Source organism: Argopecten irradians, chromosome 3, assembly GCF_041381155.1.
Source record: "Argopecten irradians isolate NY chromosome 3, Ai_NY, whole genome shotgun sequence".
Classification (NCBI taxonomy): domain Eukaryota; kingdom Metazoa; phylum Mollusca; class Bivalvia; order Pectinida; family Pectinidae; genus Argopecten; species Argopecten irradians.
In genome coordinates, this window is record NC_091136.1 from 11,722,113 (window position 1) to 11,748,917 (window position 26,805).

The window sequence follows — 26,805 nt, forward strand, 5'->3', positions numbered from 1 at the left end:
TAACCCCAAAACAAGTTTATTTTAAAAGTGTCATCGTCATTCTTTAATTTTGAAACAATAAATATACAGCAATCATACATATGCAAAACTGCACGACCATTTATAATTTTATATAATATTTTCGAATAAATAAAAATTATAGTCAATCGAAGTGTGTAATTTAACATGAAAATGCGGATGTTTCATCGAAATATTACTTTTTTCTACTGTAACAGTATTTGTTAAAGGAATACTGCACTTTAATTGAAGGAACATATATTGTTTTTAAAATATGTTTTCCGTTTTGAATTCGATATACTAGTGTAATGTCAGAAGAAACGTAACATTCCTTGCAAATTATTTATTATTTCTGGCCAACGTCGAGGACGTCATTGACGTGTACATGCACGTCACTCTGTTAGTCTCAGAGTATCTAGAATATTGAAGTTGAGTGAAACACTACTTTACTTCAAAATAAATCGTTCTCCGAGAATACAAAGAATACTATTGCGGGTACATTGAATAAAACGTCCAGTAAAACATTAACTTAAGTTTGTACATTTTCTTACCTGAAGCGGGCCTAAAATTTGCCCTAAGTGGTACCTTTCCATGGCATCCCCACACTTTTGTGACAAGATGTGAACGTTAAAAGTTAAACAGGGAATTGTCCTCTTTCGGCCCTAATTTTCCCCGAGATTTTTAGGCCCTGACATGAAGTTAAGCATGGATGCCGTCTTTCGATCCTATTTTCCCCGGATATTTAACGCTCTGACATAGAGTTAAGCAGGCCTATGGATCTGATGTCCTCTTTCGGCCCTATTTTCCCCTTATGGCATAAGGTCATATAAACTGTACTCTATAGAATTGTTTGTTTGTTTGGTTTGTTAAATTAACGTCCAGCCAGGGCCAAATAAGGACGCATGGCTTCACATGTATGAAGTATGTTGCATGCATGAAGTAAGTGATGCGTGTGTTGGGAGACTGTGGTATATTCGTGCTGTGTCTATTGCTGTATTAATAGTCTTTTATCACTGAAGCATGTCGTCGAAGACACCAAGTAACACACCACTCCCGGTCACATAATACAGGTGACAGAATTCAGAGCCTACCTCAAGCACTCAACTGAAGGCCAAACGTGAGGTGGTGTCAAGGAAGACGTTAGGATGAAGAAAGTAAGTTCGGAAGAAAGTGAAGAAAAATATTCATAAATTTAGTCGCATTTTACGATCATGCAATAGGGGCAGCATGTACTCTGTAGACTGCAGCACTAGCCAGTTATAAGATTTTGGTCAGAGAGGTAGCGATATAAGCTTAAACAAGGTACACATTTTAAGCAAAACTCTGAAACAGCAGTCATGGAAGTCAAGCAAAATATATATAAAATATAGTAACAACACTTACACTCTTTACCAGACAAAATAGAAAACATGTGAGAAATAAAGAATGGTTGCATAAAAATAAACATGACGTGAAATAATTACATCGATAAAAGTAGAAAAAATGTTCACAGCACCAAATTGTAAGGCGATAATATGCTCATATGAATATACGGATTTTTCCGAGTGCGTGATTGGATGCAACTTGTCTCCCCTAAACAATTCTAAAATTCTAAATGCATAGGTCGGGCATCAAATTCAACATAAAAAAGTAGAAATAATATTGATGAAAATAAATTGCACGATGATAATATCATATTTACATGACTACGAGCGATTCCGAGTTAATATTTCCATGTTTGTCAGATAAGTATGGTTTCCACCCCCACCCCCTATATTTATATATTTCGTATGAACAAAAACATCTTGCATTACATGTATAAATAACATGCAGTTCTCTAATGCATGACTATTGTATAAGAATTTGACATATTGCAGAGTCAGTAATGTACATTGAGGTGCTGTCTCCGATAGGAATCGAACTCGGGAACCTTTGGACTCCTAACTATATCAGTCTATCATTATTTTAATTTAATCTCCTAGAATATGTTGCACCGTCAATACTAAATCAAGATGATGTTGATTTCATAGGAGCAGTTTTATTAAGTCAGCGTAAATATAGTATAGGGGTGTGGAGTTGAGGCGAATAATAATTTCACCTACTGTAACATATAAAACAGTTATCAACCGTTAAGCAATATACTGTCTTTGATTTCTTACAAGTCATGGCTATTGAATATTATCAGGACACAGATACAGTGTATGAAACAGCTCCCAGTGAAATCATAACTTTTGTATGTATAGGTATATTAAAACAGTTAAAGTTTGCAGTTGAGGTCTATTGTAAGTTGTTATACCCCTCAATTGACGGATTGTCAATCAAACCATCTGGATTCCTTACATGACTTTGCAATTTGTATTGTGTATGCTTCGACATCTGCTACGACATTGAAAAGGACTTACGTGCGTTTGCGAGTACGAGATGTGGTTATATACTGCCTGGCGATCGGCAAATCCCATACTTTAACTATATAATATTTCTAAGGTGATGGCAATTCACGAGAACAATCTACTTCATGATCATCCAGACAAAATGATACCTTGTTATCATTGAGGACTATCTTTTAACACTTTTGATGGAAAGAAAACGGTTTACACATAGTATACTAATGTAATCAGTAATTATAGCTATGTCCATGTATATTGGGACTATAAACGTTCAAACAAAATAAGTATACACTCATGTGGTGATACCGAACTGACTTTTGGTTGTTCTATACCGTTACAATGTGTCTTTTAAAACATCAAAAACTTGTCCAGCTTCTGGCCTGCATTTCCCGTCCTCCTGCCAACACTGTTTCATCAGTTTCTGTAAGGAGGGGTAGGGGACGTTACTCTCGTTGAACCCTGGACGATGACCATTCTTTACATGATCCCATATCTCATATCCTGTAATACCGTCATTTTTGTATGCCTCGGTGCCATACCACATCTCCCACAACATGATACCGAGACTGTAAATATCCACTTCAGTACCATACAGTTTCATTTTGATCACTTCCGGTGCAGCATAACAAGGCGTTCCGGCTAGGGTTCCTGTGACTAGCTCCCTTTCCTTCGTCAGTCCTACGTCAGCAATCTTGGCGGTGCCGTTCTTCAGCTGAAATTATCAAAGTATGGATTGCTTATCTAGACTGCAAATACATCAAGCAAGGACTTGACTTGAATACTACTCCTGATGTTTCGTCACAACTTGCATGGTGTTCATTCAAAAACATCAGAATAATTTCATATATCACCAAACATAAACTAGCAAATCTAATAGCATTTGTAACAGCGCTTCCATTCCCAACACACATTCAAATTATAGTCTCCTAACTCATAAAGTAAAGTATGGGGTGGGGTCAGACTCAAATGGGAATATGCATTGACTTGGATGCATGATGCTAATTTTCGATAAATAATGAAACGTTTCTATTCCAGGACACGTTATGTTGCTTTAGTGGTTTCATTTCGATAAAAACAGTCTTAATAGTAATTAAGTTGTATTATTTCGAGTTTCATTGAGAAAGAAAACAGACAATATGCTAGGAATACCACATTACGTAATAACAAGGATAACCACGTGGTCATACATGTATTAGACTATATCTTTACATACCAGAACATTGCTTGGCTTGAGGTCTCGGTGTATGAAGTTTTGTTTATGTATGTACACCAGGCCCCTACACACATCCATTGAAACCCCTTTGAAAAATTCTAATGATTTTTTGCCTTCTTCAGAAGAAAGTTTAAACCGACTACACGGCACAACAGGAGCGGGGCCCGAGCGTGGGAATATCTGCGAAGACAGAGAAAAGTCGCACAACTCCATGATGATTTGTAGGTGTTTGTATGATCCAACCTCCTCGTAAGAAATACCAAACATCTTCACGATCCATCCATGGTTAAGTGTTCTGTAAGTAACCAAAAACTAGAGTTAACAATAATATGAAACAAAATTTTATTATTGCTTTTAAGGATTACTATATATGACTATCCGAATATTCTTTACACATCAATTGTAACTTGTGACATCAGAAGACTAACAACACAACCTTCATCAATAATAACGATCTTGTAGATCGACAAGGGTCTAGTAAGATCCCACTTCATTTATCACATGGTCATATTATAAACAAGGCGTTTTGCCAATGGTTGAAATTCGAAAATATCAATGTTCTTGCAGATTGGTCTCAAATGAACAACGTTAAGGTTCATGGTTCATGAATCTAAACTTACAGGAGAGTTGTGACCTCTGTCAACTGGGAATAAGAGTTTGGAGTGTCCAAAGGCTCAGTCATACATTTAACGGCTGCTGGCTTTCTTTCACCGCCTATCACCACTTCAGCTTTATACACATTGGCAAAGGAACCCCTACCAAGATAATCCCCCTTCTCTACGTTCTTGTTTATAATTTTATCCTCGTAAAAGTATTCCATCTGTACAAGTAGATGTTTTCCTGTGATCATCTGACAGCGTTTTTCCAGCGGCTGATACTGTCTACGAATTACTGAAGACCGACGCTCTTCGTTCTGGATGTTTTCAACTAATTCTCGGTCCGACTGGATCAGTCGGGGAATCATAACATCACAAAGCTGATCGAGGCATGCGTGAAAATTTTCCAAATACGTCATCTGTAGTTTTGTTGATATTGTCTCAAGAGTTATCTTTGACAAAACTTCATCGGCCCATTTGTTCATGAAACTTTCTTTATCTTGGATATATCGTTTGCACATTTGCTTCTCTTTAAGGTTATCCTTGATGGCAATAACTCCCATTACAGGAGATGCCAGTGATAAAGCCAAGACCATCAGGGGAACCCACAAAGGGGCTGTTAGTACCAATGCCAGCTTTTCTTTGCCAGCAAAAAGAGGAATGCGGTGAGACCCCTCCTCCTCTTCCTCCACCTCCACACTCAAAGACCTTTCACTCGTGTTTTGCACCACGCTGTCGATATCCCGACACTGTTCCTCCAGCAGACTATATTCTTTCCTAAATTGTTTGGTTAGTTCTGATTTTATATCTGACGGGTTTTCTGTCTCGCACCATTGTTTAATTTCTTTCCCGATCTTTATAAGGATCTTTTCCTTAGCCTCATGTTCGATTAGGCTAATATCCGACTCTCTCAATGGTATATCTGCTCTTGCATCCCATTGCTTAAGCTTCCTGACGATATCCGGACTATGCATATGTGCATAAAGTTTCTTACTGATAGTTTCGCATCGTTCTTTTGCCTCGTTCTTCAGTTTTTTCTTCACCTTTAAATACAAATGTAAATAAATTATTTTCTGTCTTTGTTACTTTTTAATTGGTTGGACTTAACGTCCGATAAACAGCTTAAATCATTTCATGAGGTATCCTGTATATGCAGTGTGTATGTGAATGTATCATTGTTTGGAGGGCAGCGGTAAATTCCTGTTGTGTCTCTGCAAAACAGGAAACACTGCCCACTTCATTCTTTAATATCACTGCAGCATGCCGCCCAAGAAATCGGACAACACATCACCCCAATCAAATCATACTGATAGCGGGCAAACCAGTCGTTCCATTCCCTTTTACAGAGCGCTAAGCAAGAGCAGAAACTACTATGGTGTGTATCGGCCAAGGTATAGAACTCAACGCTTTCTTCACAGGGACATGCGCTCAACTCAAAACAAAAAGTAGCCACTGTACAATTTTATCTATTACGTTTATATGACAGATTTGAAATTAAGAAAATTGAAAAAATAATATTGAATGTGAAACAAATGATATATTCACTTTATGTTGATTTTTCAGCTGAGTTCGTTAAAAATGTTATGTTACCAGTTACTGTACTTATAACTTACATCTTCTGTATTACATTCCAGCCTCTGGAGTTGCGCCTCCACTTTCTCTTTCTTTGCTTTTTTCTCCTCCTGACTGAGTCTGGTGTTGTTTAACCGAGCTGTCACGTGGTGCATTATCTTCTTCAGGAGCCTTTCCTGCCACCTAGATGTGCATTGGCGAATAAACTGCATGTAAATGAGATTACTAGGTTTTTGAAGCCTCCAGCAGTACTAAAACCAATTTGGCGAGTTTTGATGTCAAAGGTCATTTAATTACATGGCATAGCGTTATTTATCGAAACCAAAAATCACCTATATTGAAGATACATACACATTCTGGTGTCACACATATCCTATCATTAAGTCGTGAATAATTAAAGGTACACTTAGAAAGATGCTTTTGACCTGAAACGACCAGTTCTTAAATTTTATCCCATTTTGAAGCACAATGGTCATATAAATTTAATTAGTATCGAGCTAATTTACCACGCATGTTGTTTCACTTTCTCTTGTAGCGTCGCCGGAACCATATTATCAATTCCTCTCAGAAGTTTCTTGAAATCTTCAGTGTAGTCGAGACCATTTGTGTATCGTCTCTCAACCTGTAATTGTAAAGTGAGTATGTATTTTGTCTTCTTATCTTTATTAATAACAACAGGTTAATAACAACATATGCAAAACAAGATTGTTATACCCCTCTAAATTAGTTTCTATATAAAATCTATTGACAAAAATGCCAATAAATGAACAGTTCCGTCGAGCGGTCCAAAGAACTGTTAAAATCGACTGTTAAAATGTACTGTTGGACCGGAGTGACGTCACAATGGGGTATAACAGTTATCGACTGGATTTTCGGGCAACAGATGATTTGTTCGGCCTCGGGCGACAGTTTGTCTTCAGGTCCAACAAATTATCTGTTGCCCTCAACCCCAGCCAACAACTGTATACTATTACCCAGAACAACACATTGACGCAAAAAACTTGTACAGCAGATGTTTTTAAGGGATTTCTCAGTTGAGAGAAACATCAAATCTATAGCTCATCAGATCATTATGTTGCAACACATTACAGGTACCCGACTGCAAGAATAAAAATCCCACGGTGTTAGGTAAGCTTCTCTATACTTCACGTTTGAGGGCGCGGTGGCTGAGAGGTTAAGATGTCCCGACATATTGCCACAAGCCCTTCACCTCTGGGTCGCGAGATCGAATCCCAAGTGGGGCAGTTGCCAGGTATGGACCGCTGATAGGTGTTATTCCTCCGAGTACTCGGGCTTTCCTCCACCAAAATCTGGCACGTCCTTAAATGACCCTGGCTGTTAATAGGACTAATAAAGTAATTAAACCCAAAAAAACTATACTTCACGTCCCAGTATCAAAAGTTGAATTTACCCCTATAATTAACATTGTCCATTGTTTAACCTTACCATTTGTTGTATGGTTTGGGCACTTATTGGCCCCCGATTTCATAAAAGTTACGAAATTAAGTCTTGTATTTGACATGTTTATATCCCTGGTGTATTTAAAGATGCTCCACCGCTGACAAATGTTTTTTTTTTCACTATTAAACACAGGAGCAGACGATTTAGTATTTTTCATCAGTTACAAAAGTTACTTACTTTACACCATTACCACCATTGAAAAGTTTGAGCTTCTAATTTTACTTCAAGTTAAAAATATAAAAAATAATTAATTGCATCCCGAAAAAATTCCGTGCCGCTATATCCTATATGGAATGAAGTACTATTTCGCATGCACCAAAGGCAAAATAAATTAGTTTATATCATTTTTTGTGTTAATTAGACATATATATATACAATTAAACACCAATTATTGTTCAAATGATAAATATCATTTATGCTCTGTCGGCGGTAAAGCATCTTAAAAGTGTAGTTTTCTATAATTACCGCCCAAGTTGTCATAGTAACCATTCCACATATACATAAATTAAGCGAATGTGGAAAATGGTCATTTTGGCCTATTTTTGGAAGTTTTTCTCTAAGCAACGATAGGGCGCAGTCTTGAACCGATTTCATATTTACTGAGAATATGTAGGCACTTCAGATACATCTTAAGGAGAAAAATGGAGTTTGTGTAAGGATGCTCTCTATGCCTCCTAGATGAAAAACTTATTAACATATACCCGAAAAATAATCAGATTTTCTCATTAGCTTAATCTTATGCATATTTCGAATGGTTAATATGGCAACTACAACAGTAGTGATACATATCTATCATACTAAATTATAAGGGATGTACTAGATAAATATTTGAAAATCAACAATTTAATCACTAAATAACAGGTTTGAAAATTTCACGGGTTTGGGGGCCAAAAAGGTACCAAATCATGCGTAGTTCTTTCAGAAAAACTACTTTTTAAAGATGCTCCACCGCCGACAGAGCATAAATGATATTCTTCAATTGAACAATAATTTGTGTATAATCGTGTATATATATATGTCTAATTAAAGATGCTCCACCGCCGACAGAGTATAAATGGTATTCATCATTTGAACAATAATTGGTGTTTAATCGTGTATATATATGTCTAGTTAAAAAAACATAGTATAAAATAATTTGTTTTGCATTTGGTGCATGCGTAATTTGTACTTCATTCAATATAGGATAAAGTGCCATGGAATTATTTCGGGATGCAATTAAAGGCCCACTACCTTTCCGGAGCAAAATATAAAGATTTCTTAAAAACATTAATTACCTCAGAAAATATATACCGATGGCCTAAGATGAGGTTACAACACCAAACATATGCAAAATTTCCTGCGTAATATATGATAACAATGGGGAGTCATTTTGCTGTTTTACCGTCTGCCACAGTGATAGTCAACTACCGCGCGGTATTTAGGACGACGGGGAAAACATAAGACGACCCGCGTTATGAAAATTAACATTTTATTTATTTTAATTAAATTGTTTAGGAGGTGATAATAAGTGTAGTATTAACGTTAAGTTAATAACTTTTGCCACTCGACAAAATTATTAATCTCGTTTTACATTCCCATTTTAAAAATCAAAAACCGTTTCGGAAAGGTAGTGGGCCTTTAATTATTTTTCATATTTTTAACTTGAAGTAAAATTAGAAGCTCAAACTTGTCAAAGGTGGTAATAGTGTAAAGTAAGTAACTTTTGTAAATGAAGAAAAATACTGAATCGTCTCCTTCTGTTTTTGATAGTGAAAAAATACCATTTGTAGAGCATCTTTAACATAAAAATAATATAAAATAATTTATTTTGCATTTGGTGCATGAGCAATCAGTACTTAGTACTATAGTGCCACGGAATTTTTTCGGGATACAATTAATTATTTTTCATATTTTTAACTTGAAGTGAAATTAGAAGTTCAAACTTTTCAATGGTGGTAATGTTGTAAAGTAAGTAACTTTGGTAACTAAAGAAAAATGCTAAATCGTCTACTCTTGTTTTTGATAGTGAAAAATTATCATTTGTCAGCGGTGGAGCATATTTAAACATGTCATTAAAACCAAATAAAAGTCCTGTAGAAGTATTTTCTGTTGACCTTTGATTTATAGTGTACGTAGAGTGTCGATCATAACCAAACAAATGATATTAACCTCGAGTGCGCTCAGTTTAAACATCTGAGTCGGTTTGAATCCTGGCCAACAGCTTCTGAGTTTATCCTCTGTGTTACTCCAAACTCGACGTCGCTCATGTTCCGGTACTTCGTCCCACTTATTACACACAAACAGAGTGCAGTTGTGGTCAAATGTCTGTTTTCCTCCTTTTTCGCTCCATTGTTTTTGTGTTTCGATTATCCGCAGTAACTGTTGATGTAACAAAAATTAGTAAATAAACCCGCAAACACTTATGCTGAAATGATGATCAGTTTGGAATGGAAGAACATTGCTATCTACAAAGGTTTATCGTCTTTATTTCCTAGTTACATTACTATTATCTCCCATACGTGACAGGGTTATCCTGCTATTGTTATGGAAGGAAAAAGACAGCTCACACGCACTAGACAATGACATGACGTCATCAATACAAGCGGCATCTATTGTCGGCGACGTCATTAATTTTGACGCACTGCGACGTTCCTGTGATAGGGGGACTTTGGAAATGTTTTTAAAACTGCAATTTCATAATTGTTTCGATAAGTATGGGAAAGAAAAATCAAACCTGTGTCTACCAAGTGGACAAGAATATCTCAACCCTCGTGAAATATATTGGGCGCCAAACCTCGGCAAGTCTCGGATTTACTAGCCAACATCTTTCACTCGGGTTGAGATATCCCTGTCCACTTGACAGACCTATGTAAGATTCTATTCATCAGGACTGCAGGTGTCTCATTGTCCACAATCCGCATGACATAACGAATGTGTACGTGACAACCGTCATCACAAGACCCTGTGGCACAGGGAACTGGCACGCTTTTTTAAAACTAACAGTATACATATATATATATTATAGTATCAAGGGTATGAACTCGGCGGTCGAGAAAAACGGACCTATTTTTTTAAAACCGTGATTATTTTAATAAATGGGTTCTATACAACATTGACGGATATCTTACCTTAAAGAGAAATAATTTATCTTTCCATTGAGTTCTTGATGAACAAAATTGGACAAGTATTGACGAAGTTATGGCTTGATGAATCGGGAAATTTACGACAAATATGCTAGGTAGACATTTCCCTGTCCGGTCGAAATGTCGTCTCGGCTCTAATGGGTACCTCAAAAACCAAGCCAAAATCACAAAATCAACGCTTGTGGTGGTAAACAGTACCCATAACTTTGTTTATCCACAATCTCCTTTGGAAGTGTCATGACCCGTACTTTGTAGAAACTCTATTTAAACATCGTGTAGCTCACTTACTTTAACCGTCACCGCCATGTTCATTTTTCTCTCGGAACGCTTTTCGACTTTACATATCGTGAATACATTATGCAAATTATGTAGTGTTGTGCTTGTGAGTAAACTTGAGAAGCGTTCCGAAGAACAAATGAACATGGCGGTGACGGTTAAAGTAAGAGAGCTACACGATGTTTAAATGGAGTTTCTACAAATTACGGGTCATGACACCTCCAAAGGAGATTGTGGATGAACACTGTTATGGGTACTGTTTACTACCACAAGCGTAGATTTTGTGATTTTGGCTTGGTTTTTGGGGTACCCATTAGAGCCGAGACGACATTTCGACCGGACAGGGAAATGTCTACCTAGCATATTTGTCGTAAATTTCCCGATTCGTCAAGCCATAACTTCGTCAATACTAGGCCAATTTTGTTCATTAAGCACTCAATGGAAAGATAAATTATTTCTCTTTAAGGTAAGATATCCGTCAATGTTGTATATAACCCATTTATTAAAATAATCACGGTTTTAAAAAAATAGGTCCGTTTTTCTCGACCGCTGAGTTCATACCCTTGATACTATAATATATATATATGTATACTATTGGTTAAAAAATTTTCGTGCCAGTTCCCTGTGCCCTGTGGCAACCATCCTCGTACGTGCCTCGTATGACCATGTTTGTAAATGTCCTTCTGAAAAGCACCACTATGTATGGCTTCAGGGATTTCTAAACCTAAGGTTAGTCCTGTTACCTAATTGGCGAGTATTTTATAGTATGGGGTACATATGACTGGGTGTATATTCGGGACTTTTGATCAACGGTGACCATGTAACGTAAATGGAGACCCAATTTAGACCTCTATGTTTTTCTCTCGCCTGTTTCAGGTTTTAATTATCCGTGATATATTATCTTTACGGTTTCCAAGAAACTTACCATACATGTACAAATTACACACGAGGTTAATAGTACAATTGCTTTCCCATGCACCGACTTACCCGATCCTGCTGTACTCCGCCGGCGTTTTCAGAGTTGATGACGTAGATGAAGGCCACAGCTTTAGGGAGGTACTCCATTAATCGATTGGTCATGTCGCTGTCCTCTCCTACTCCTGGTGTGTCTACTATAATCACCTGGCTCTTAAAATACAACCATATGATATTGTACTCATTTGCTCAAAATACGTATCAATAATTCAATTTCACATGTAACACTCATTTCGATTGGTTAGATCTTTGAGGATATTTTTCCATAGACTGAAAGAATTGTACGTCAAGTCAGTATTAGGACGTCATAGATACAGAACGTTTTCGCAGAAAATTATAAAAGCGGCACAGTCATTGTCCAAACTTTATTGTTGGACAAGATATTAATGCGCCACAACTGAATTATTTTGTTTTATTGTAACAGTAAGTAAAAGCACGGAAACTAATGCATAATTAGTAGCTCATGGAGATATTCAAATTAAGCATTATTCTCAATATCGTTTGGGTTTATGAAGTAGTAAACAATCTTTTTCATAGACGCGAATGTTCTTCTATTTCTTGGTCTATGGCTCCATAAATCCCAAATATATTGAGAATAATGCATAATTACATAATAAATCAATTACTAAAATTCGTTTCTACCATAGTGTCTTAAAACAGTGTTAATCTAATCAATCAACTAACCAACCAAAACTTTACTTTACGTCTAGTTTGCAGACTCGTATTCAAGCAAAACTGTAAGATAATCTACAGCAAATTTGGTTCGGTTTATTAGATTAAAGTGAACAGTCGGGCAAGGATGGCTAAAGTCGGTAAAAATGGTGTGAATGTATCCAGTATAATTTCTTATGAAATGGAAAAATGAAATCTCTCGTCAAAATCTTCTCCGTACGAAGAAATTAATTTAAAGTATGGGAATTTTAAAACGTCCTCCCGGCTCACTATGTCCGTGGTTACATTTCCACACAGCCTCGCTTTCAATGCTTTCAACTTTTCTTTACTTTAATGGTCAGAACTGTGAAAATAAGCAGAACTTGACCGTCGTATTAATAAGTGAGAACTTTTGGAAGGCTAATGAACGCATTTAGACTGGTTTTCTTTGCCCGACTATTCCCTTTAACGTCCTATTAAAAACCAAGGTCATTTAAGGACGCCCTCCCATGAGTGCAAAGTGTTGTGGTCATTTACATATGTCCACCAAGAGTCTTCTGAGGTTATTTCTAATCCACTGACCATGACTTATAGATTAGATTAAAAATATAATAAATGATGTTTTCTTACCCCAAGAAATGGCATCGGCCAATAAATATCGACAAATTTGTATAGATCAGTTTTACAACTGATATATGCATGCAGTTCTTGTCGGAGTGTTTCGTCGGTAATATTGTCGTCGAATGTTCTGCTATGGATAACATTTTCCCCGGATTTGTCGTGCACTTTGATCATCTTCTGTGATTTGTTACGTAGACGACAGACTGTGGATGTATTAGAACGCAGAGACGAAGGAAGTATCTTGTTTCCAAGTAACAGATTGAGCAGTGTGCTTTTACCGGCACTCGTTTCACCTTAAAAAAAACGAAAAAAACTAATACAATGTATATCAATTCCGTGAATATCCTATCGTTTGTTTTTGTATGAGAGAGAGTATCGACAAACTTTATGTTTGTTGTCAAATCTGAGAAGAAAATTGCAGTCTAAGATTTGCAATGGATATGTGACCCATATTGGAATCCATGTCCAAAACATAGATTTTTTTATATAATAGATATATTCGTTTACCAAAACTGATTGTTCGAAAAATGTTTGCTTTCCGGGGCTAAAAAGACAGGTGTTGTATGTGTAAAGCACTACGCTAACAGAACGCTAACATAAACTAATCTTTTACATACGACAGAAAAAAAATCAGATGACACATACAATGTACTTGTTTTCTCCATTAAGTGCAATTTTTATTTAAATTGATTGACCAATATCAAAATGCTTCTTTATCTAAAATATACCACTGACTGGAAATGATTAAGAGTTGTTGCGATTTGTTTTTATTTACCTGTAACAACAATAGGACACTCGTCACTAATCAGTTCCTCAGAGTACTCTTTCAACATAGTTTCGACACCAGGGTATACTGACTGCAGTTCGTGTTTGAGAGGGCCATCCGAAGTATACTGACGCATCTTGAAAAGTTCCTTGAGGTCGTTATATACTTGATTTAGTTCAGCTTTGATGGCTTTATCCCTGGAGATAATCTGGCTCATGAGATCAGCTGACTATGAATATAACGATAAAATGTTACTGTTCATCATCAAGAGGCAGACAAGTTATAACGACTCCAATTCGACATTTAGAAATATAATGTACACACAAAGTGACCACGAGAAGGTAATCGCTATATGCCGAATCATTTGTAATAAGTGAGATAGCTCCAGTTGAAAGCGTAAAAACAAAATACATATTCCGAATTCAAATGCGCAAAACACATATCGTGTACATTGGGATTAGAACTAAAAAACCAAGCCTTTGGGTGCTAGTGGTTACAAGGAAACAAATACTTTCCCTCCGTAAAGAAAGCCACTGGATTACGTTCCTTAAAGTTTCGCCACTTTTGGCTTTCTTAACCACTGCCAAAGTACAGCTTATATTTTAAGACACTGTTTATTCTATTTCAGTGAAATTCCACACTTCATAGCTTTACGATGTCACACAATGGTCGGCGAAACAGAGGAATACATTCAGCCAAATTATATCCCGTGCGATTACATTCCGCGGTTTTCATGAATAAATTTATTCTGCAAAACTGATACTAAATAGATTGAATAACAGTAAACTGTGAAAAATTCGTTTCAGTATGAAAACATTGGATTATATCGACGTAAAAATAGGCTTGTTTACTGGATTGTTTACTTGTTCACTTGTACTTACTGAAGAATATGATGATGATGTGGTGATGTTGTCATCAGCAGTATTTTCGTTCGGCTCCCCTTCATCATCAATTTGGAATTCTTTGTTGGACTTTATGTTTTTGATGATAAGGTCTCGTATCTCTTCCAGATCTTCCAAAGTTTTAATATCAATGCTATTAGCCTCTAGTATTGTCACGCATTCGATAAATCCAAGATTTTTTATTTCCTCAATGCTGTAGTCACAGGAAAACGCTACCCGAGCCATGGCTTCTGCTCAACAGATAGGATGTTATAAGCATCTATGTTTCCACTTGGCCATGCTATAATATGTTCATTCTGAAATTGTTAAAAAAAAAATAAAAAATTCGAAAACAGATTATTTCAACTTCAGAATAACTTTTGTTTCATTATTTTGTTAATATCGTATTCTGAAGCATTCAGATATTATTTGATACTTCTCTGTTAATGTAGGCAAATGATCAAGATTATCTATTAAAAATTAATTGAAAGGGACAGTTTTAAACATTAAGTACATCACATGATAATTACTCATTACTAGGAATGCGATTGGATAACAGACATGGTCTACTTTTCAACAATTCCCTGTCCTTCTTGACTACGGGAACTATACCAAAGTATATTCCCAAGGGAATGAGCATGCGACCAAATATATGACGCATAATGAATGTCATGTGACGTACTAAATCTCAAGATATAAAAACAAAGCGATTTTTATTAATGATAAATTATCGTGAGGGCCCTTTCCCTCGGGAACATTCTACCTATATATGTTGTCTGGACTAGAAGTTGGAGAAATTGAGTCATCCATTACAAGAATAAATGATAAGTTTCCCCGAAGTATAGGCCTCCATGTCTTCGTCTTCGTTTTTATAAGCGCATTCGTTTTTTTTTCATTTGGTTAATTCATATATATCCTCGGGGGACTATATATTTATATTCTCATGCTGTTAATATATTTAAGTGAATACCACTGAGATAAATGGTATGATGAAAACAGTAAGGAGACGTTTTATGCAAATCAAATCAAGGTATTTGATCGCGCATCACTCTAAATTGGCCTATATAAACAAAATTCCATATGATGTCAGATGTTTGTACCATTTAAATTATCAATTGTATAAATTGCCGTTTCGACAGTAATGGTAATTGTATATTGTAGCGTTTTTATTATTCTTAATATTCTTTCTTTGCTTATGGTAAAGTTATCTGCCCTTGCAGAAAGGTATTATTATTTAGACAGTGTGTTAGTGATCGTATACGGTAACATATGAAGTCCACGATACATGTAGTTATGTCTATTGTATTCAGTGGTATTGCAAACCTTATCACCTACAGTATCCATCATGTGTACTACACCGTCGATATACTGATTACACGTATCACTACCTTACACTCACACCAGGTAGACATGTCATGATCATGTGAAAATGAGAAGTATGCATCACGTATATTGTTCCTTTAAGAATCAAACTAGAAAATATATCCTTATAAAATTTACCTGTCTTTGTTTAGGCAATCTATTGTGGGAAATGGTGAGTATTTTAACGCTTTAAAAATACCAAAGTGGGAGTACAGGATGTAAAGGGTACCCAACATCTCCTCAACGATAAGAGGTTTACAATACACAGAGTGTTGAGAAATTTTCCTCCATGTAAATTATAATTGTCGAAACTTCTCTGGAGCTGGGACCGATACACTTATTTACACAATTCCTGTTTAGTTCATCCTTTACATACCAATGGTGGATACGGGAATACGAAGTTAACTTCATTACTTATACACTTTTAGGCCGGGATCTAGGGGGGGTCTACGTGCACCCCCCCCACAACTTAACGAACCAAGGTTTTTCTGAAGCCTTATGACCCACAGATAACGAAATCGAGAGGTAACATTGTATAAACTGGGATGAACTTCCGGTTATGACGTCATCAAGATGGCCGCCATCTCGTATTTCACTAAAGATTGAAAAATAGTCATAACATTGACATTTTTCAACCGAAGAAGACAAATGAGGCATCAAAATGACCACAATAGAACAACAAATACATATCAGGACCATATAATCCAATATATGTAGTTATTTCTACGCAGGAAATGAAAAAATCGGATTTTAAGCTCAAAAATGGTAATTTTTTAGCAAATTTTTCATATTTGGCTTGACGCAGCAAAAATGTTTGTCAACAGCAAACTATTATTTCTAATCAGTTATTTGACCTCTTATCAATCAGTAAAAACAACACCAACAAAAAAACAATGTTAACATTGTATAAGCTCCGGTTATGACGTCATCAAGATGGCCGCCATCTCGAATTTCACTAACAATTGAAAAATAGTCATAGCATTAACATTTTTCAACCGAAGTAGACAAATGAGGTATCAAAATGATCATGATAGAACATCAAATTCATATCGGGACCATATAATCCAATATATGTAGTGATTTCTACGCAGGAAATGAAAAAATAGGATTTTAAGCTCAAAAATGATAATTTTTTAGCAAATTTTTCATATTTGGCTTTACGCAGCTATAATTGTTTCCCAACAAGAAACTATTATTCGTAAACAGTTATTTGACCTCTAATCACTCAGTAAAACAATAAAATATATAGAGATACAAAAAAGAATTATTGTTATACCACCATTAAGTTTACAAAACATCACTGGGTGCGTATACTGGGTATATGCTATTTTTCTAACTCCAAACCGCTGACACTACAGTTTCCTGGTGTATTACAAGTTCCTTAAATAAGTTTGACTATTGACGATTTATAAGTAGGAAACATGAATGTAAAGTTGACAGAATATCTAGCCTCGGGTAGGACAAGTCACAGTTTCGTTTATTTCCTATGCATATTATTAGCAAAATGTCAGATAGTTACCACAATGTCACATATTTCTTTCACTGGTTCTCAATTATAACCATTATCATTGTGCATGCTTTCCCACCTCACTGCACTATCCTCTGACGTGACTCGGCATGTCTGGTAGCTGGTACATGCAGTCCAAATCAGAGTAATCGAGATATCAGTATCTAATTCGTCGAAAGCCAGAGCGTCGTCTTCGATGTCGATGAGATGATGTGACACTACATTACCAGTGGTGTTCTAGCCTGTCATCTTTCATGGCCCATCCATGGCCAGAGTTTATATCAGGAACAACAGGTTCAGGGATGTGGGATCTCCTTCAGATTCTAACATATCGTATATGCTGTTTCAGACTTCTCAGGAAATTACACCAGATCCAGATTCTTCGAATGGTGGAATGATTCAAGCACCATTCATCAACCTTGTGGACACTCGTGCGACTATAGATGGCACAGTTGATATCCTCGAGGTCTTTAATGAGGTCATTAATGTTAAATGTTTTTCATTGGTCAGACTTTCCCATGTCCCTTGAAGGTACTGGTTGTGTCGCATCTGGTGTATGCGTGGATACACCATTGAAAACTCTCCAGAAAAAGTTTTCTACAGTGCTCTCCAGACTTGGCAAAGAGAGGAACTTCACTGTAGACCTCATTTTATGACCTCAAATAATTCACCTGTGTCATCTATGGTCACTGAGGGTTCACAAGAATGAGGAATTGTGCTTCATACGAATTAAGGAGATGCAACTCAACCCTTCGCAGAATGTGGCTCTGGTGTCTTTTCCATCCTACCGGAGAGGTCTGGAACATCATATACGATATGTCAATCACTAGGTTGAAAACAGGATGAGCTCCAACATCCGCGAACCCGATGTTCTTGATGTTACCTCTGGCCATGGACGGTTGAGAAGTTAGAACCACGATGGTAAACCGGTAATGTAATGTCACATCAGCTCATCAGCTCATCGACACTCTGGCGAGAAAGCACGCACAAAGATAATGCTTATCATTAAGAACTATTGAAAGAAATATGTGATACTGCAGTAACCATCTGACATTTCCTTACGTTACACACAGACAAATAAAGTTAACAGTGGATGCGCTATTTCTAAAAGAAACAAATTTCGGAAAGTGTCGTGGTATTAACGGAAACAAATGCTTTCTTCAGTTTTAATTTGATACCCTATTAGTTGGCGTTGTGCAGTAAAAATTCATTTTGAGACGCTACTAGTCTACAAACTTTCGAACACGAAAATGGATTTTGTTAGGAAATTGTCAAGTCCCACTTAGATATTAAGCCTATTAAGCCACCTTAAAATTCAAATGTGTTAAGATATGGATCGTCAATTGCCAATGTTATCTTCAGGAAGTTCTAAGACATCCGGAAACTGTAGTGTCAGCGGTTTGGAAAAAACAGCAATCATGTACCCTGTATACGCACCCGGTGATGTTTTGTAAACCAAATGATGGTATAACAATCATTCTCTTTTGAATTTCTATATATTTTTGTTGTTGTTGTTTTTACTAATTGATAAGAGGTCAAATAACTGATTACGAATAATAGTTTCTTGTTGGGAAACAATTACAGCTGCGTAAAGCCAAATATGAAAAATTTGCTAAAAAATTATCATTTTTGAGCTTAAAATCCTATTTTTTCATTTCCTGCGTAGAAATCACTACATATATTGGATTATATGGTCCCGATATGAATTTGATGTTCTATTATGATCATTTTGATACCTCATTTGTCTACTTCGGTTGAAAAATGTTAATGCTATGACTATTTTTCAATTGTTAGTGAAATTCGAGATGGCGGCCATCTTGATGACGTCATAACCGGAGCTTATACAATGTTAACATTGTTTTTTTGTTGGTGTTGTTTTTACTGATTGATAAGAGGTCAAATAACTGATTAGAAATAATAGTTTGCTGTTGACAAACATTTTTGCTGCGTCAAGCCAAATATGAAAAATTTGCTAAAAAATTACCATTTTTGAGCTTAAAATCCGATTTTTTCATTTCCTGCGTAGAAATAGCTACATATATTGGAATATATGGTCCTGATATGTATTTGTTGTTCTATTGTGGTCATTTTGATGCCTCATTTGTCTTCTTCGGTTGAAAAATGTCAATGTTATGACTATTTTTCAATCTTTAGTGAAATACGAGATGGCGGCCATCTTGATGACGTCATAACCGGAAGTTCATCCCAGTTTATACAATGTTACCTCTCGATTTCGTTATCAGTGGGTCATAAGGCTTCAGAAAAACCTTGGTTCGTTAAGTTGTGGGGGGGGTGCACGTAGACCCCCCCTAGATCCCGGCCTAACAGACACTTTACAAAAACATAAATGGAACGTCTATTTTCATGTTTGGGAATTCCAGTGGTAGGAACTTCACTGATGTTGGAGTCATCTACAGGTACATTCCCCTTGAGAATATAAAATATACGTATGCATAATGTACTTGTGTGTGTTAACCGGCAAATATAATGATAAAAACATTAATTGATGTTGTACTTTCGTTTTCTCTTGTGATATCATTTACAAAACAAATAGGATGGATACAGTGAAGCGAATATCATCTTTTAGAATCACATTTAACAATTATTTTCGATGTTATAATTTCTTACATGTTGTAATTAAGAATCTTACCTTTGTGTCAATATCGGGTCAATAAACCAAGATTCCGGATTCAACCCTGAACACCTACATTACAACTTTCCAGTTGGCGTTACTGACTGCGGCCGGTTATCAACACCATATACATGAATTCCCTTTGTGTGCCTCTCACTGACCTGATTGAGGGGTCGTCTCAAAGGGCTTTTTTAGAAAGCGAAATATGTTTAAGGTTAATACATAAACACGAGAAAAAACTATACGATTGTTTTTGCTTGTAGAATGTTCTTATACCAAAAGAATATATTCATATAAATACACTAAACAATTCAGAGAGCAAAATGTAAAAATTCATTTCTGTAAAATAAAAATTGTGAATGTTGCATTTTGGTCGGTCAACAAGATGATCGACAGGCCGTCATCTTGGATTTTGATAGTTGAAGTTAGTTACCTCTATTTCTAAAAAAGAACAGATGGAATCTGTTTCAAATTTCATGTGTAGGTTACCCTAGGACCCCAGTTGTACATGTTGCATTTTCGTACCGATCTGTCAACAAGATGACCGATAGACGCCATCTTAGATTTTGATAGTTGAAGTTTGTTACCGCTATTGCTCAGAAAGTAACGAAGGGATCCGTCTTATATCGCATATGAAGATTCCCCTGTGGCCTTAGTCGTACATATTGCAATTTTGAACCGATCGGTAAATAAGATGGCCGACAGATCGCCATCTTAGATTTTGACAGCCCTCTTAGATCTCTTGTGTACCTTCTTTTTTGCAAAATATTTTTAGTACATAGAATGGATACGGCAAATGCGGATATAATCTTTTAGAATCGCATTTAACAGTTAAGCTGTCTACATTACAGCTTTCCGATTGGCGTTACTGACAGCGGTCAGTTATCAACATATTATGATAAGTTATGGATCCCCTTTATGTGCCTCTGACTAAATTAATTAAGGAGTCCAGCGCAAAAAAAAACTATACTTTTATCATAAAACGACTGTTTTTGTTCGTACAATGATCCTGTATATATAGAATACATTAACATAGATACACTTAACGATTCAGAGAGAAGGTCCAGTCATATCAAATAAAATTAATTTAATTTTCCAAACTATATAATTTAAGAATTCTGATTTAAAAGACTTGATAATTAATAAGATAGTTATACAAGATATAAGATGGCTGTTGGAAGAATTTTATTAGGCTTGTGACTGCGTGTTGTCTGAATTGTATACCATATATATTGGTTTTTATTAAACGTCAGTAGTTCTGCATTGTTACTGTATAACATGGCATGTCCATGACTATATATCCATGCTTAGGAACGCTCCACTCATTTGGTGGATAGGAATATTCGTGGTTGTTTGTCTGTTAATGACGTATTCATAATCAAATTGCATCGCTGTTCTATTTGTGGTTTCCTAGAAAAATAACTCGTTCTTCTACAAGAAAGTTTCGTGTTGTACGGTATTGCTACAACGTTTTATCAGCCTATCTCTTAAATATAATGATGGTTGTAGAAAGCTGACTCCCTGTGTTGAGGAAGATGTAAATGCATTTTATTACTTTCAATTATTACAATATCAAATATTAAAATTATTTTTTTCACTGCACATCATTTGTGCATTTTACGTTTTACGTTTCATATTAATTTGTGGAAAATATTAAATGCTAATAATTCGGTGTCTTGTTTTCTTAATTTAGAAAATTAATTTTATCCAAAACTTCGAAGTTGATTACTGAATTCATCACCACAAGAGTTATCTATCTTGGAGCGATATTTTCCGAATTCGAATTCATTTCGTTTTTGTGAAGTCATTTTGAAATATGACATTGCTTTAATGCAACTTACAAAGAGTGTTTTTATTGATGAAGATGAATAAAAATGCATCTGACCAGAATATTTTGGAGCACGCAATCACTTTTTCGTCTTCTTTCCTTCTTTCTCCTTGTTCGTGGTTTGTTTTCTCGGAAATATTATTTTACATTTAGGTGCTTACTACTTGTTCGTGGTTTATTTTCTCGGAGAATTTATTTCACATTTTGATGCTAACTTCTTGTTCGTGGTTTATTTTCTCGGAGAATTTATTTCACATTTTGATACTAACTTCTTGTTCGTGGTTTGTATTCTCGGAGAATTTATTTCACATTTTGATACTAACTACTTGTTCGTGGTTTGTTTTCTCCGAGAATTTATTTCACATTTTGATGCTAACTGCTTGTTCGTGGTTTGTTTTCGCGACCATTTTGATACTAACTACTTGTTCGTGGTTTGTTTTCTCCGAGAATTTATTTCACATTTTGATGCTAACTGCTTGTTCGTGGTTTGTTTTCGCGACCAATAGTCACAAGGTTCTACTGTCCCTGCGTCGGAATTAATTTTGTGTCGATGACTTTTCGCGATATCTGATTTCCCTTGAAGATAAGCTTTTCTACAGTAAAATGAATGATTTGAAGCATCGTGTGTGACCTGTTGTTTTTAGCATTATCCGTACTAAAATTAAAAAGTGCAACGAAGAAAACACTAGCTTTGTTATATTTTTATTTATAATAAACTCTAACACAAATAAGTGTAACAAATAAATATGTTTATGATATTAATACGTTTAACCCTATATAGACCCATTGCAACAAAACCTGAACATTTATATTATTTCTATACTGTCTCAGTAACATATCAATGCTACAACAATGGTGTTATGTTAACTACTGAAGCCATATATTACCACCAGTACACTGCATATAAAGTCTAAAGTAGAGGTTTTACACAATTATCACCATTATTGAGAGAATTGTATTTAGATATAAGAAATCATATTTCTTTACAGAAGAAAAATCTTCCATCATAAGAACCGATTATGATTTTTATTACGGTAATGTGATAATTTATCAGTTACAACAAAAATAGAGGCGGATTAATATATTAGGGAATATTACCATCAAGGATATTTGGGGTTTGTTTATAGTTTATATATAGTGTATGTGTTATATGATATTCAGGTAGCCATCTAATTGTTGTCTTGAGTGTATGACATAAATATGCAAGTTAATAATCAAATTTAGACAAAAGTGGACAGTTTCATTTCTTTGTTTAGAGTACTTGTGATGTTTACGATTAATTGATACTGATTCTCACCGTAATAAAATGACGACCAAGGTAACATATATGCCTTGTAACATCAAGGCTGACTGAATGGAGTTGCAAAGCGAGACAACCTCGGTATGAGACATGAGGGGGGGGGGGGGAGATTATGGTAATGTAGCGGCTACATGTTACAAGTAACATTTACATAGGTATATTTCTATATATACTGTATATATTATATGAGTCAGAACCAAATATTTTCCTGATTTTGACATTTTAAAAGTAAACTCAGTTTAGTAGTATACGTTACCAAGAAGGTCACGTGATAGTAAACATTCTTTAGAAACATGACCTTATCTTTATCAATATTTATAATCGAGAGAAAAAAACACGTCAAACTTGAAACACAGCTTATTGTCCGATTTATCAGGATTTCTTGGTTAAATATTTAAAAGATCACAGAAAACAACAGAAATACTCAGTTTAGTTCCTTCATAAGCGATAAGTGGATCAGCAATATTTAAGTAAAATTTGGTCAAATATTAGTTTTTACACTGAGTAAGTCTTTCTACCGTAAAAAACAACTATCATTCATTACAATGTCTAATATCACAAAAATAAGAAAGAACTATAGCTATGAAAATCAGTTTTGAATTACTTTTTTTCTTTTCTTTTTCAGCAAGGTTCCATTTCTGTTGTAATACATTCAATTTAAAACGTAGCCTAACACATCACACTTGGCTTTTGAATCTCGAGATTTCCTTTCTAATTCTACCGATAAGCGATCAATCTACCTTGGCATCGACGGTTATTTCAGATAAATTTCACATCAACTGTACTTGAACACCTTGACGTCACCATTCTCCTGCGTAATAATGAGATGGCCGAATGGACTGAGACAGACCGCGATAGGATGGATAAGTCCGTCGGCAGAACAGAGAACTCTGGCTTTGTACTCGCCATCTGGACCGAGAGCATGAACCGAGTTGCCAGTCTTGTCTGCCAGAAAGAGATTTCCTTGTCGGTCGGTGCAGATTCCCCGCGGGTCACACACAATATTATCGGGAAGCACCTGTTCAAATTTCACAGAACCATCACGGCAAATGCAGATAATTCCATTGCGAGACTGACAGTCCGAGACGAGAATCTCGCCCGCCGCATTAGTTGTGACATAATAAGGCCAAGTGAACAGAAGTTTTCCTGGTTGGCGTCTGTCTTCACGGTACGTTTGTATAACCGTGCCGTCTAATGCAAGAACATCGACACATTGGATACCGGACGCACAGCACGAGACAACGAGGATAGGGTCGTTGGGTGAAGTTGTGACGTCACAACTTATCCCACGATACTGTTTGACCGTTCTAACACGTTTACGAATCCGCATGTTGTTGTCCTGTACTGACACAAACATTATCGTGGCAAGTTCCGGAAGTGTTACAGCCACTTCCGCGCTAGCTACATCCACAATTCCATGCGGCCAGCTCGGCACTGCAACCTCCCCCATAACGTTTCCAGTCGCATCAAATGCCTTCACTTTTTTGTTGTGGAAGTCGGTAATAACAGGAGTGCCGTCTTCAAGCATTGTGACGTCAAGCGGCCAGCATTTCTTGGCATCCCCATCCGTTTTTCCGTTGAACGAGAAAAGCATTGGGACAGTGCGAGATTTCGTTTGAGGAGGAATATTCGCATTTTCGACATTTTCTGTTTCACCATTTCTTTTATTGGAGATATTTGATGTGCTGCTCTTGTTCCGTGGAAGGGAGTTAACTCTGTTTACATCTGCAACCTTCTGCGATCGTTCAGTCCGTGGAGTTCGCGGAGTGCGTGGGAGAGTATTGGACTTGACGGGAGTAGTTCTTGATACTGCCACCTTTGGGGAACTGCGCGCTGACGTCGGTCTTGACGTGATTTCACGAGACGAAGGCGGTCTTGAAATTGGTGCGTCACGTGCAGAAGATGGCCTTGATGATGAGCCTCTGCGCGCACGAATGGGTGGCGACAAGAGTTCCTGTGAACCAATGGATTCACTTGATGTCGAGGAAACTGAGGATGCTGATGAGCTCATCATTGTGGAAGCTGGAGATTGGGTTGGGGAGCGTTCGACGCGGAAAGTTCCTGTTCGCTTGATTGACGATCGTCTCTGCGGTGTCTGGCCTTCCTTTTCGGACAATCCATTCATATTGAGAAAAGTATCCTTTTTCAGATCCACTAAATCGACGATTTTCCCTACAGAGTGTAGTTCCAGTAGTCTCTGTATACTCGAGTCAGGAATGAGTCTGTGGCGAGTACTCAGTTTACTCAAGCGCGATTTCTGAATGTTAGCGCGCATGTCGTCAACTTGCAACTTGATTGCATCAAAAACAGTGAGAAGTTCCGAGTCACTGCCAAACTGGATAAGATTTTTGAGGAAAGTTCCAGTGTTGTTCACGTTTTTCTTCATTTCATCAATCTCGTTCATTCTGCCCTTCACAACAGTTGCCGTCTGCATGTTTTTCTGGTCAAGATCAACAATGAGTTTATTTTCTAAATTTTCTAAGGCTTCATTTACCCTCTTCCGTATTGTTGACATTTCTTTCATGATCATTTCCTTGTTGGTTGAGAGTTCGCCGAGTTCTTTCTCATGTTCCTCGCGCCAATCCCGTAAAACATCGTTCTGCATTTGAAGATTTTTCTGCACATATTCCGTTTCTGGTTTTAACTTTTGAGCGGCATCAACCAAAGTTTCCACCATTTCACAGCGTCTGTGTTGTACGGCGACACACGAGGAGCAAATAGTCACGTGACAATCAACACAATAATACTCAATAACCTTGTCCCGATGATGAAAACATGGAATTTCCTTTTTATTTGACCGAATGGACTCGAGTGGATCATTGCGCATGTCTCTGAGTGAAACTACAATATGTTCTCGGCAAGCTTTGATGACGTTGTGCGCTTTTATGCAAGAGTCACAGAAAACGACTTTGCACGTCTGACACCAATTTTCAGCTTTAGCGCCAATTCTGTTTCCGTCTCTACAACAACTCTCACAGTACTTATCTGTCGAGTGCATGTCAATCTTCTCCATCAAACTACTGACAAAGTGATTATCTGGGAACATCTCCGTCCATTGATCGAAGTTAGAATTTCCGCTTGGAACTTTCAGTTCTATATCGGCCCGACAAACTGGACAATTAAAATGTTTTCCGTTTGGGGCAGGTTTCTCAGTTTCAGAATCACTCTCATTAGAGCTATCAGCATTTTCATCTCCGACAGATTTCTTCAGTACTTCCACTAAACATTGTCTACAGAAGGTGTGCAGACATGGTAGGAGTTTCGGACACGTGTAGTTCTGTAAGCAGACGGGGCATTTTAGGAACTGGTCCTGTATCTCCTTTAGAGTCTCCATTGTCAGCCTAGGTTTGGGATGACGCTATTTAATGTCTACTGTTGTCGTCACGTGATTGGGTCCATCGCACACCTGAAAAATATGAAAAAGTGGTCGTTTTAGCATGCTATTTAAATAGTCTCTAATTAATACAAACGATGTAAGTAAAATCGATATGAATGCAATAGTAGATTGTATAGGCGTGTGCAACTTGGATCATAGAAATAGGTTTATCTTGTAATAATAAACATGAAATTATTACTTCTCAGCTTGAATGACAGGGACATAATCAAGTTTATAAAAGAAACTATAACATGATGATAAGTTTACTGTAGACATTTATCTTATGTTGTTGATCTTGCCTCA

General features: G+C 36.6%; 2 protein-coding genes across 2 annotated transcripts in view; both read right to left on the reverse strand.

Annotated features, from left to right (window-relative positions):
- LOC138317554 (uncharacterized) lies at positions 1-20,143 on the reverse strand. Its single transcript, XM_069259306.1, has 11 exons — positions 20,017-20,143; positions 14,498-14,814; positions 13,626-13,845; positions 12,860-13,143; positions 11,591-11,731; positions 9,354-9,563; positions 6,251-6,366; positions 5,786-5,927; positions 4,197-5,215; positions 3,577-3,871; positions 1-3,075 (listed from the first exon to the last, which is right to left on the reverse strand). The coding sequence occupies exons 2-11, from the start codon at positions 14,741-14,743 to the stop codon at positions 2,698-2,700; spliced, it is 3,051 nt and encodes a 1,016-aa protein (XP_069115407.1). The 5' UTR covers positions 14,744-14,814; positions 20,017-20,143; the 3' UTR covers positions 1-2,697.
- Positions 20,144-22,511: 2,368 nt separating this feature from the next.
- Positions 22,512-26,805, reverse strand: part of LOC138317555 (E3 ubiquitin-protein ligase TRIM56-like) — a 29,410-nt gene continuing 25,116 nt past the window's right edge. Inside the window, exon 2 of the mRNA XM_069259307.1 lies at positions 22,512-26,532. Coding sequence (XP_069115408.1) covers positions 23,902-26,460 — 2,559 coding nt within the window. The 5' untranslated portion in view covers positions 26,461-26,532 and the 3' untranslated portion in view covers positions 22,512-23,901. The remainder of the gene's footprint in view (positions 26,533-26,805) is intronic.

Excerpts from the sequence above, each read along its gene's own strand:
- LOC138317554 (XM_069259306.1), bottom strand. The coding sequence starts at position 14,743 with ATGGCTCGGGTAGCGTTTTCCTGTGACTACAGCATTGAGGAAATAAAA. Across the intron at positions 13,846-14,497 it reads CATCATCATCATATTCTTCA|TCAGCTGATCTCATGAGCCA; the intron begins GTAAGTACAAGT and ends TTATATTCATAG. Across the intron at positions 9,564-11,590 it reads GCGGAGTACAGCAGGATCGG|TTACTGCGGATAATCGAAAC; the intron begins GTAAGTCGGTGC and ends TTACATCAACAG.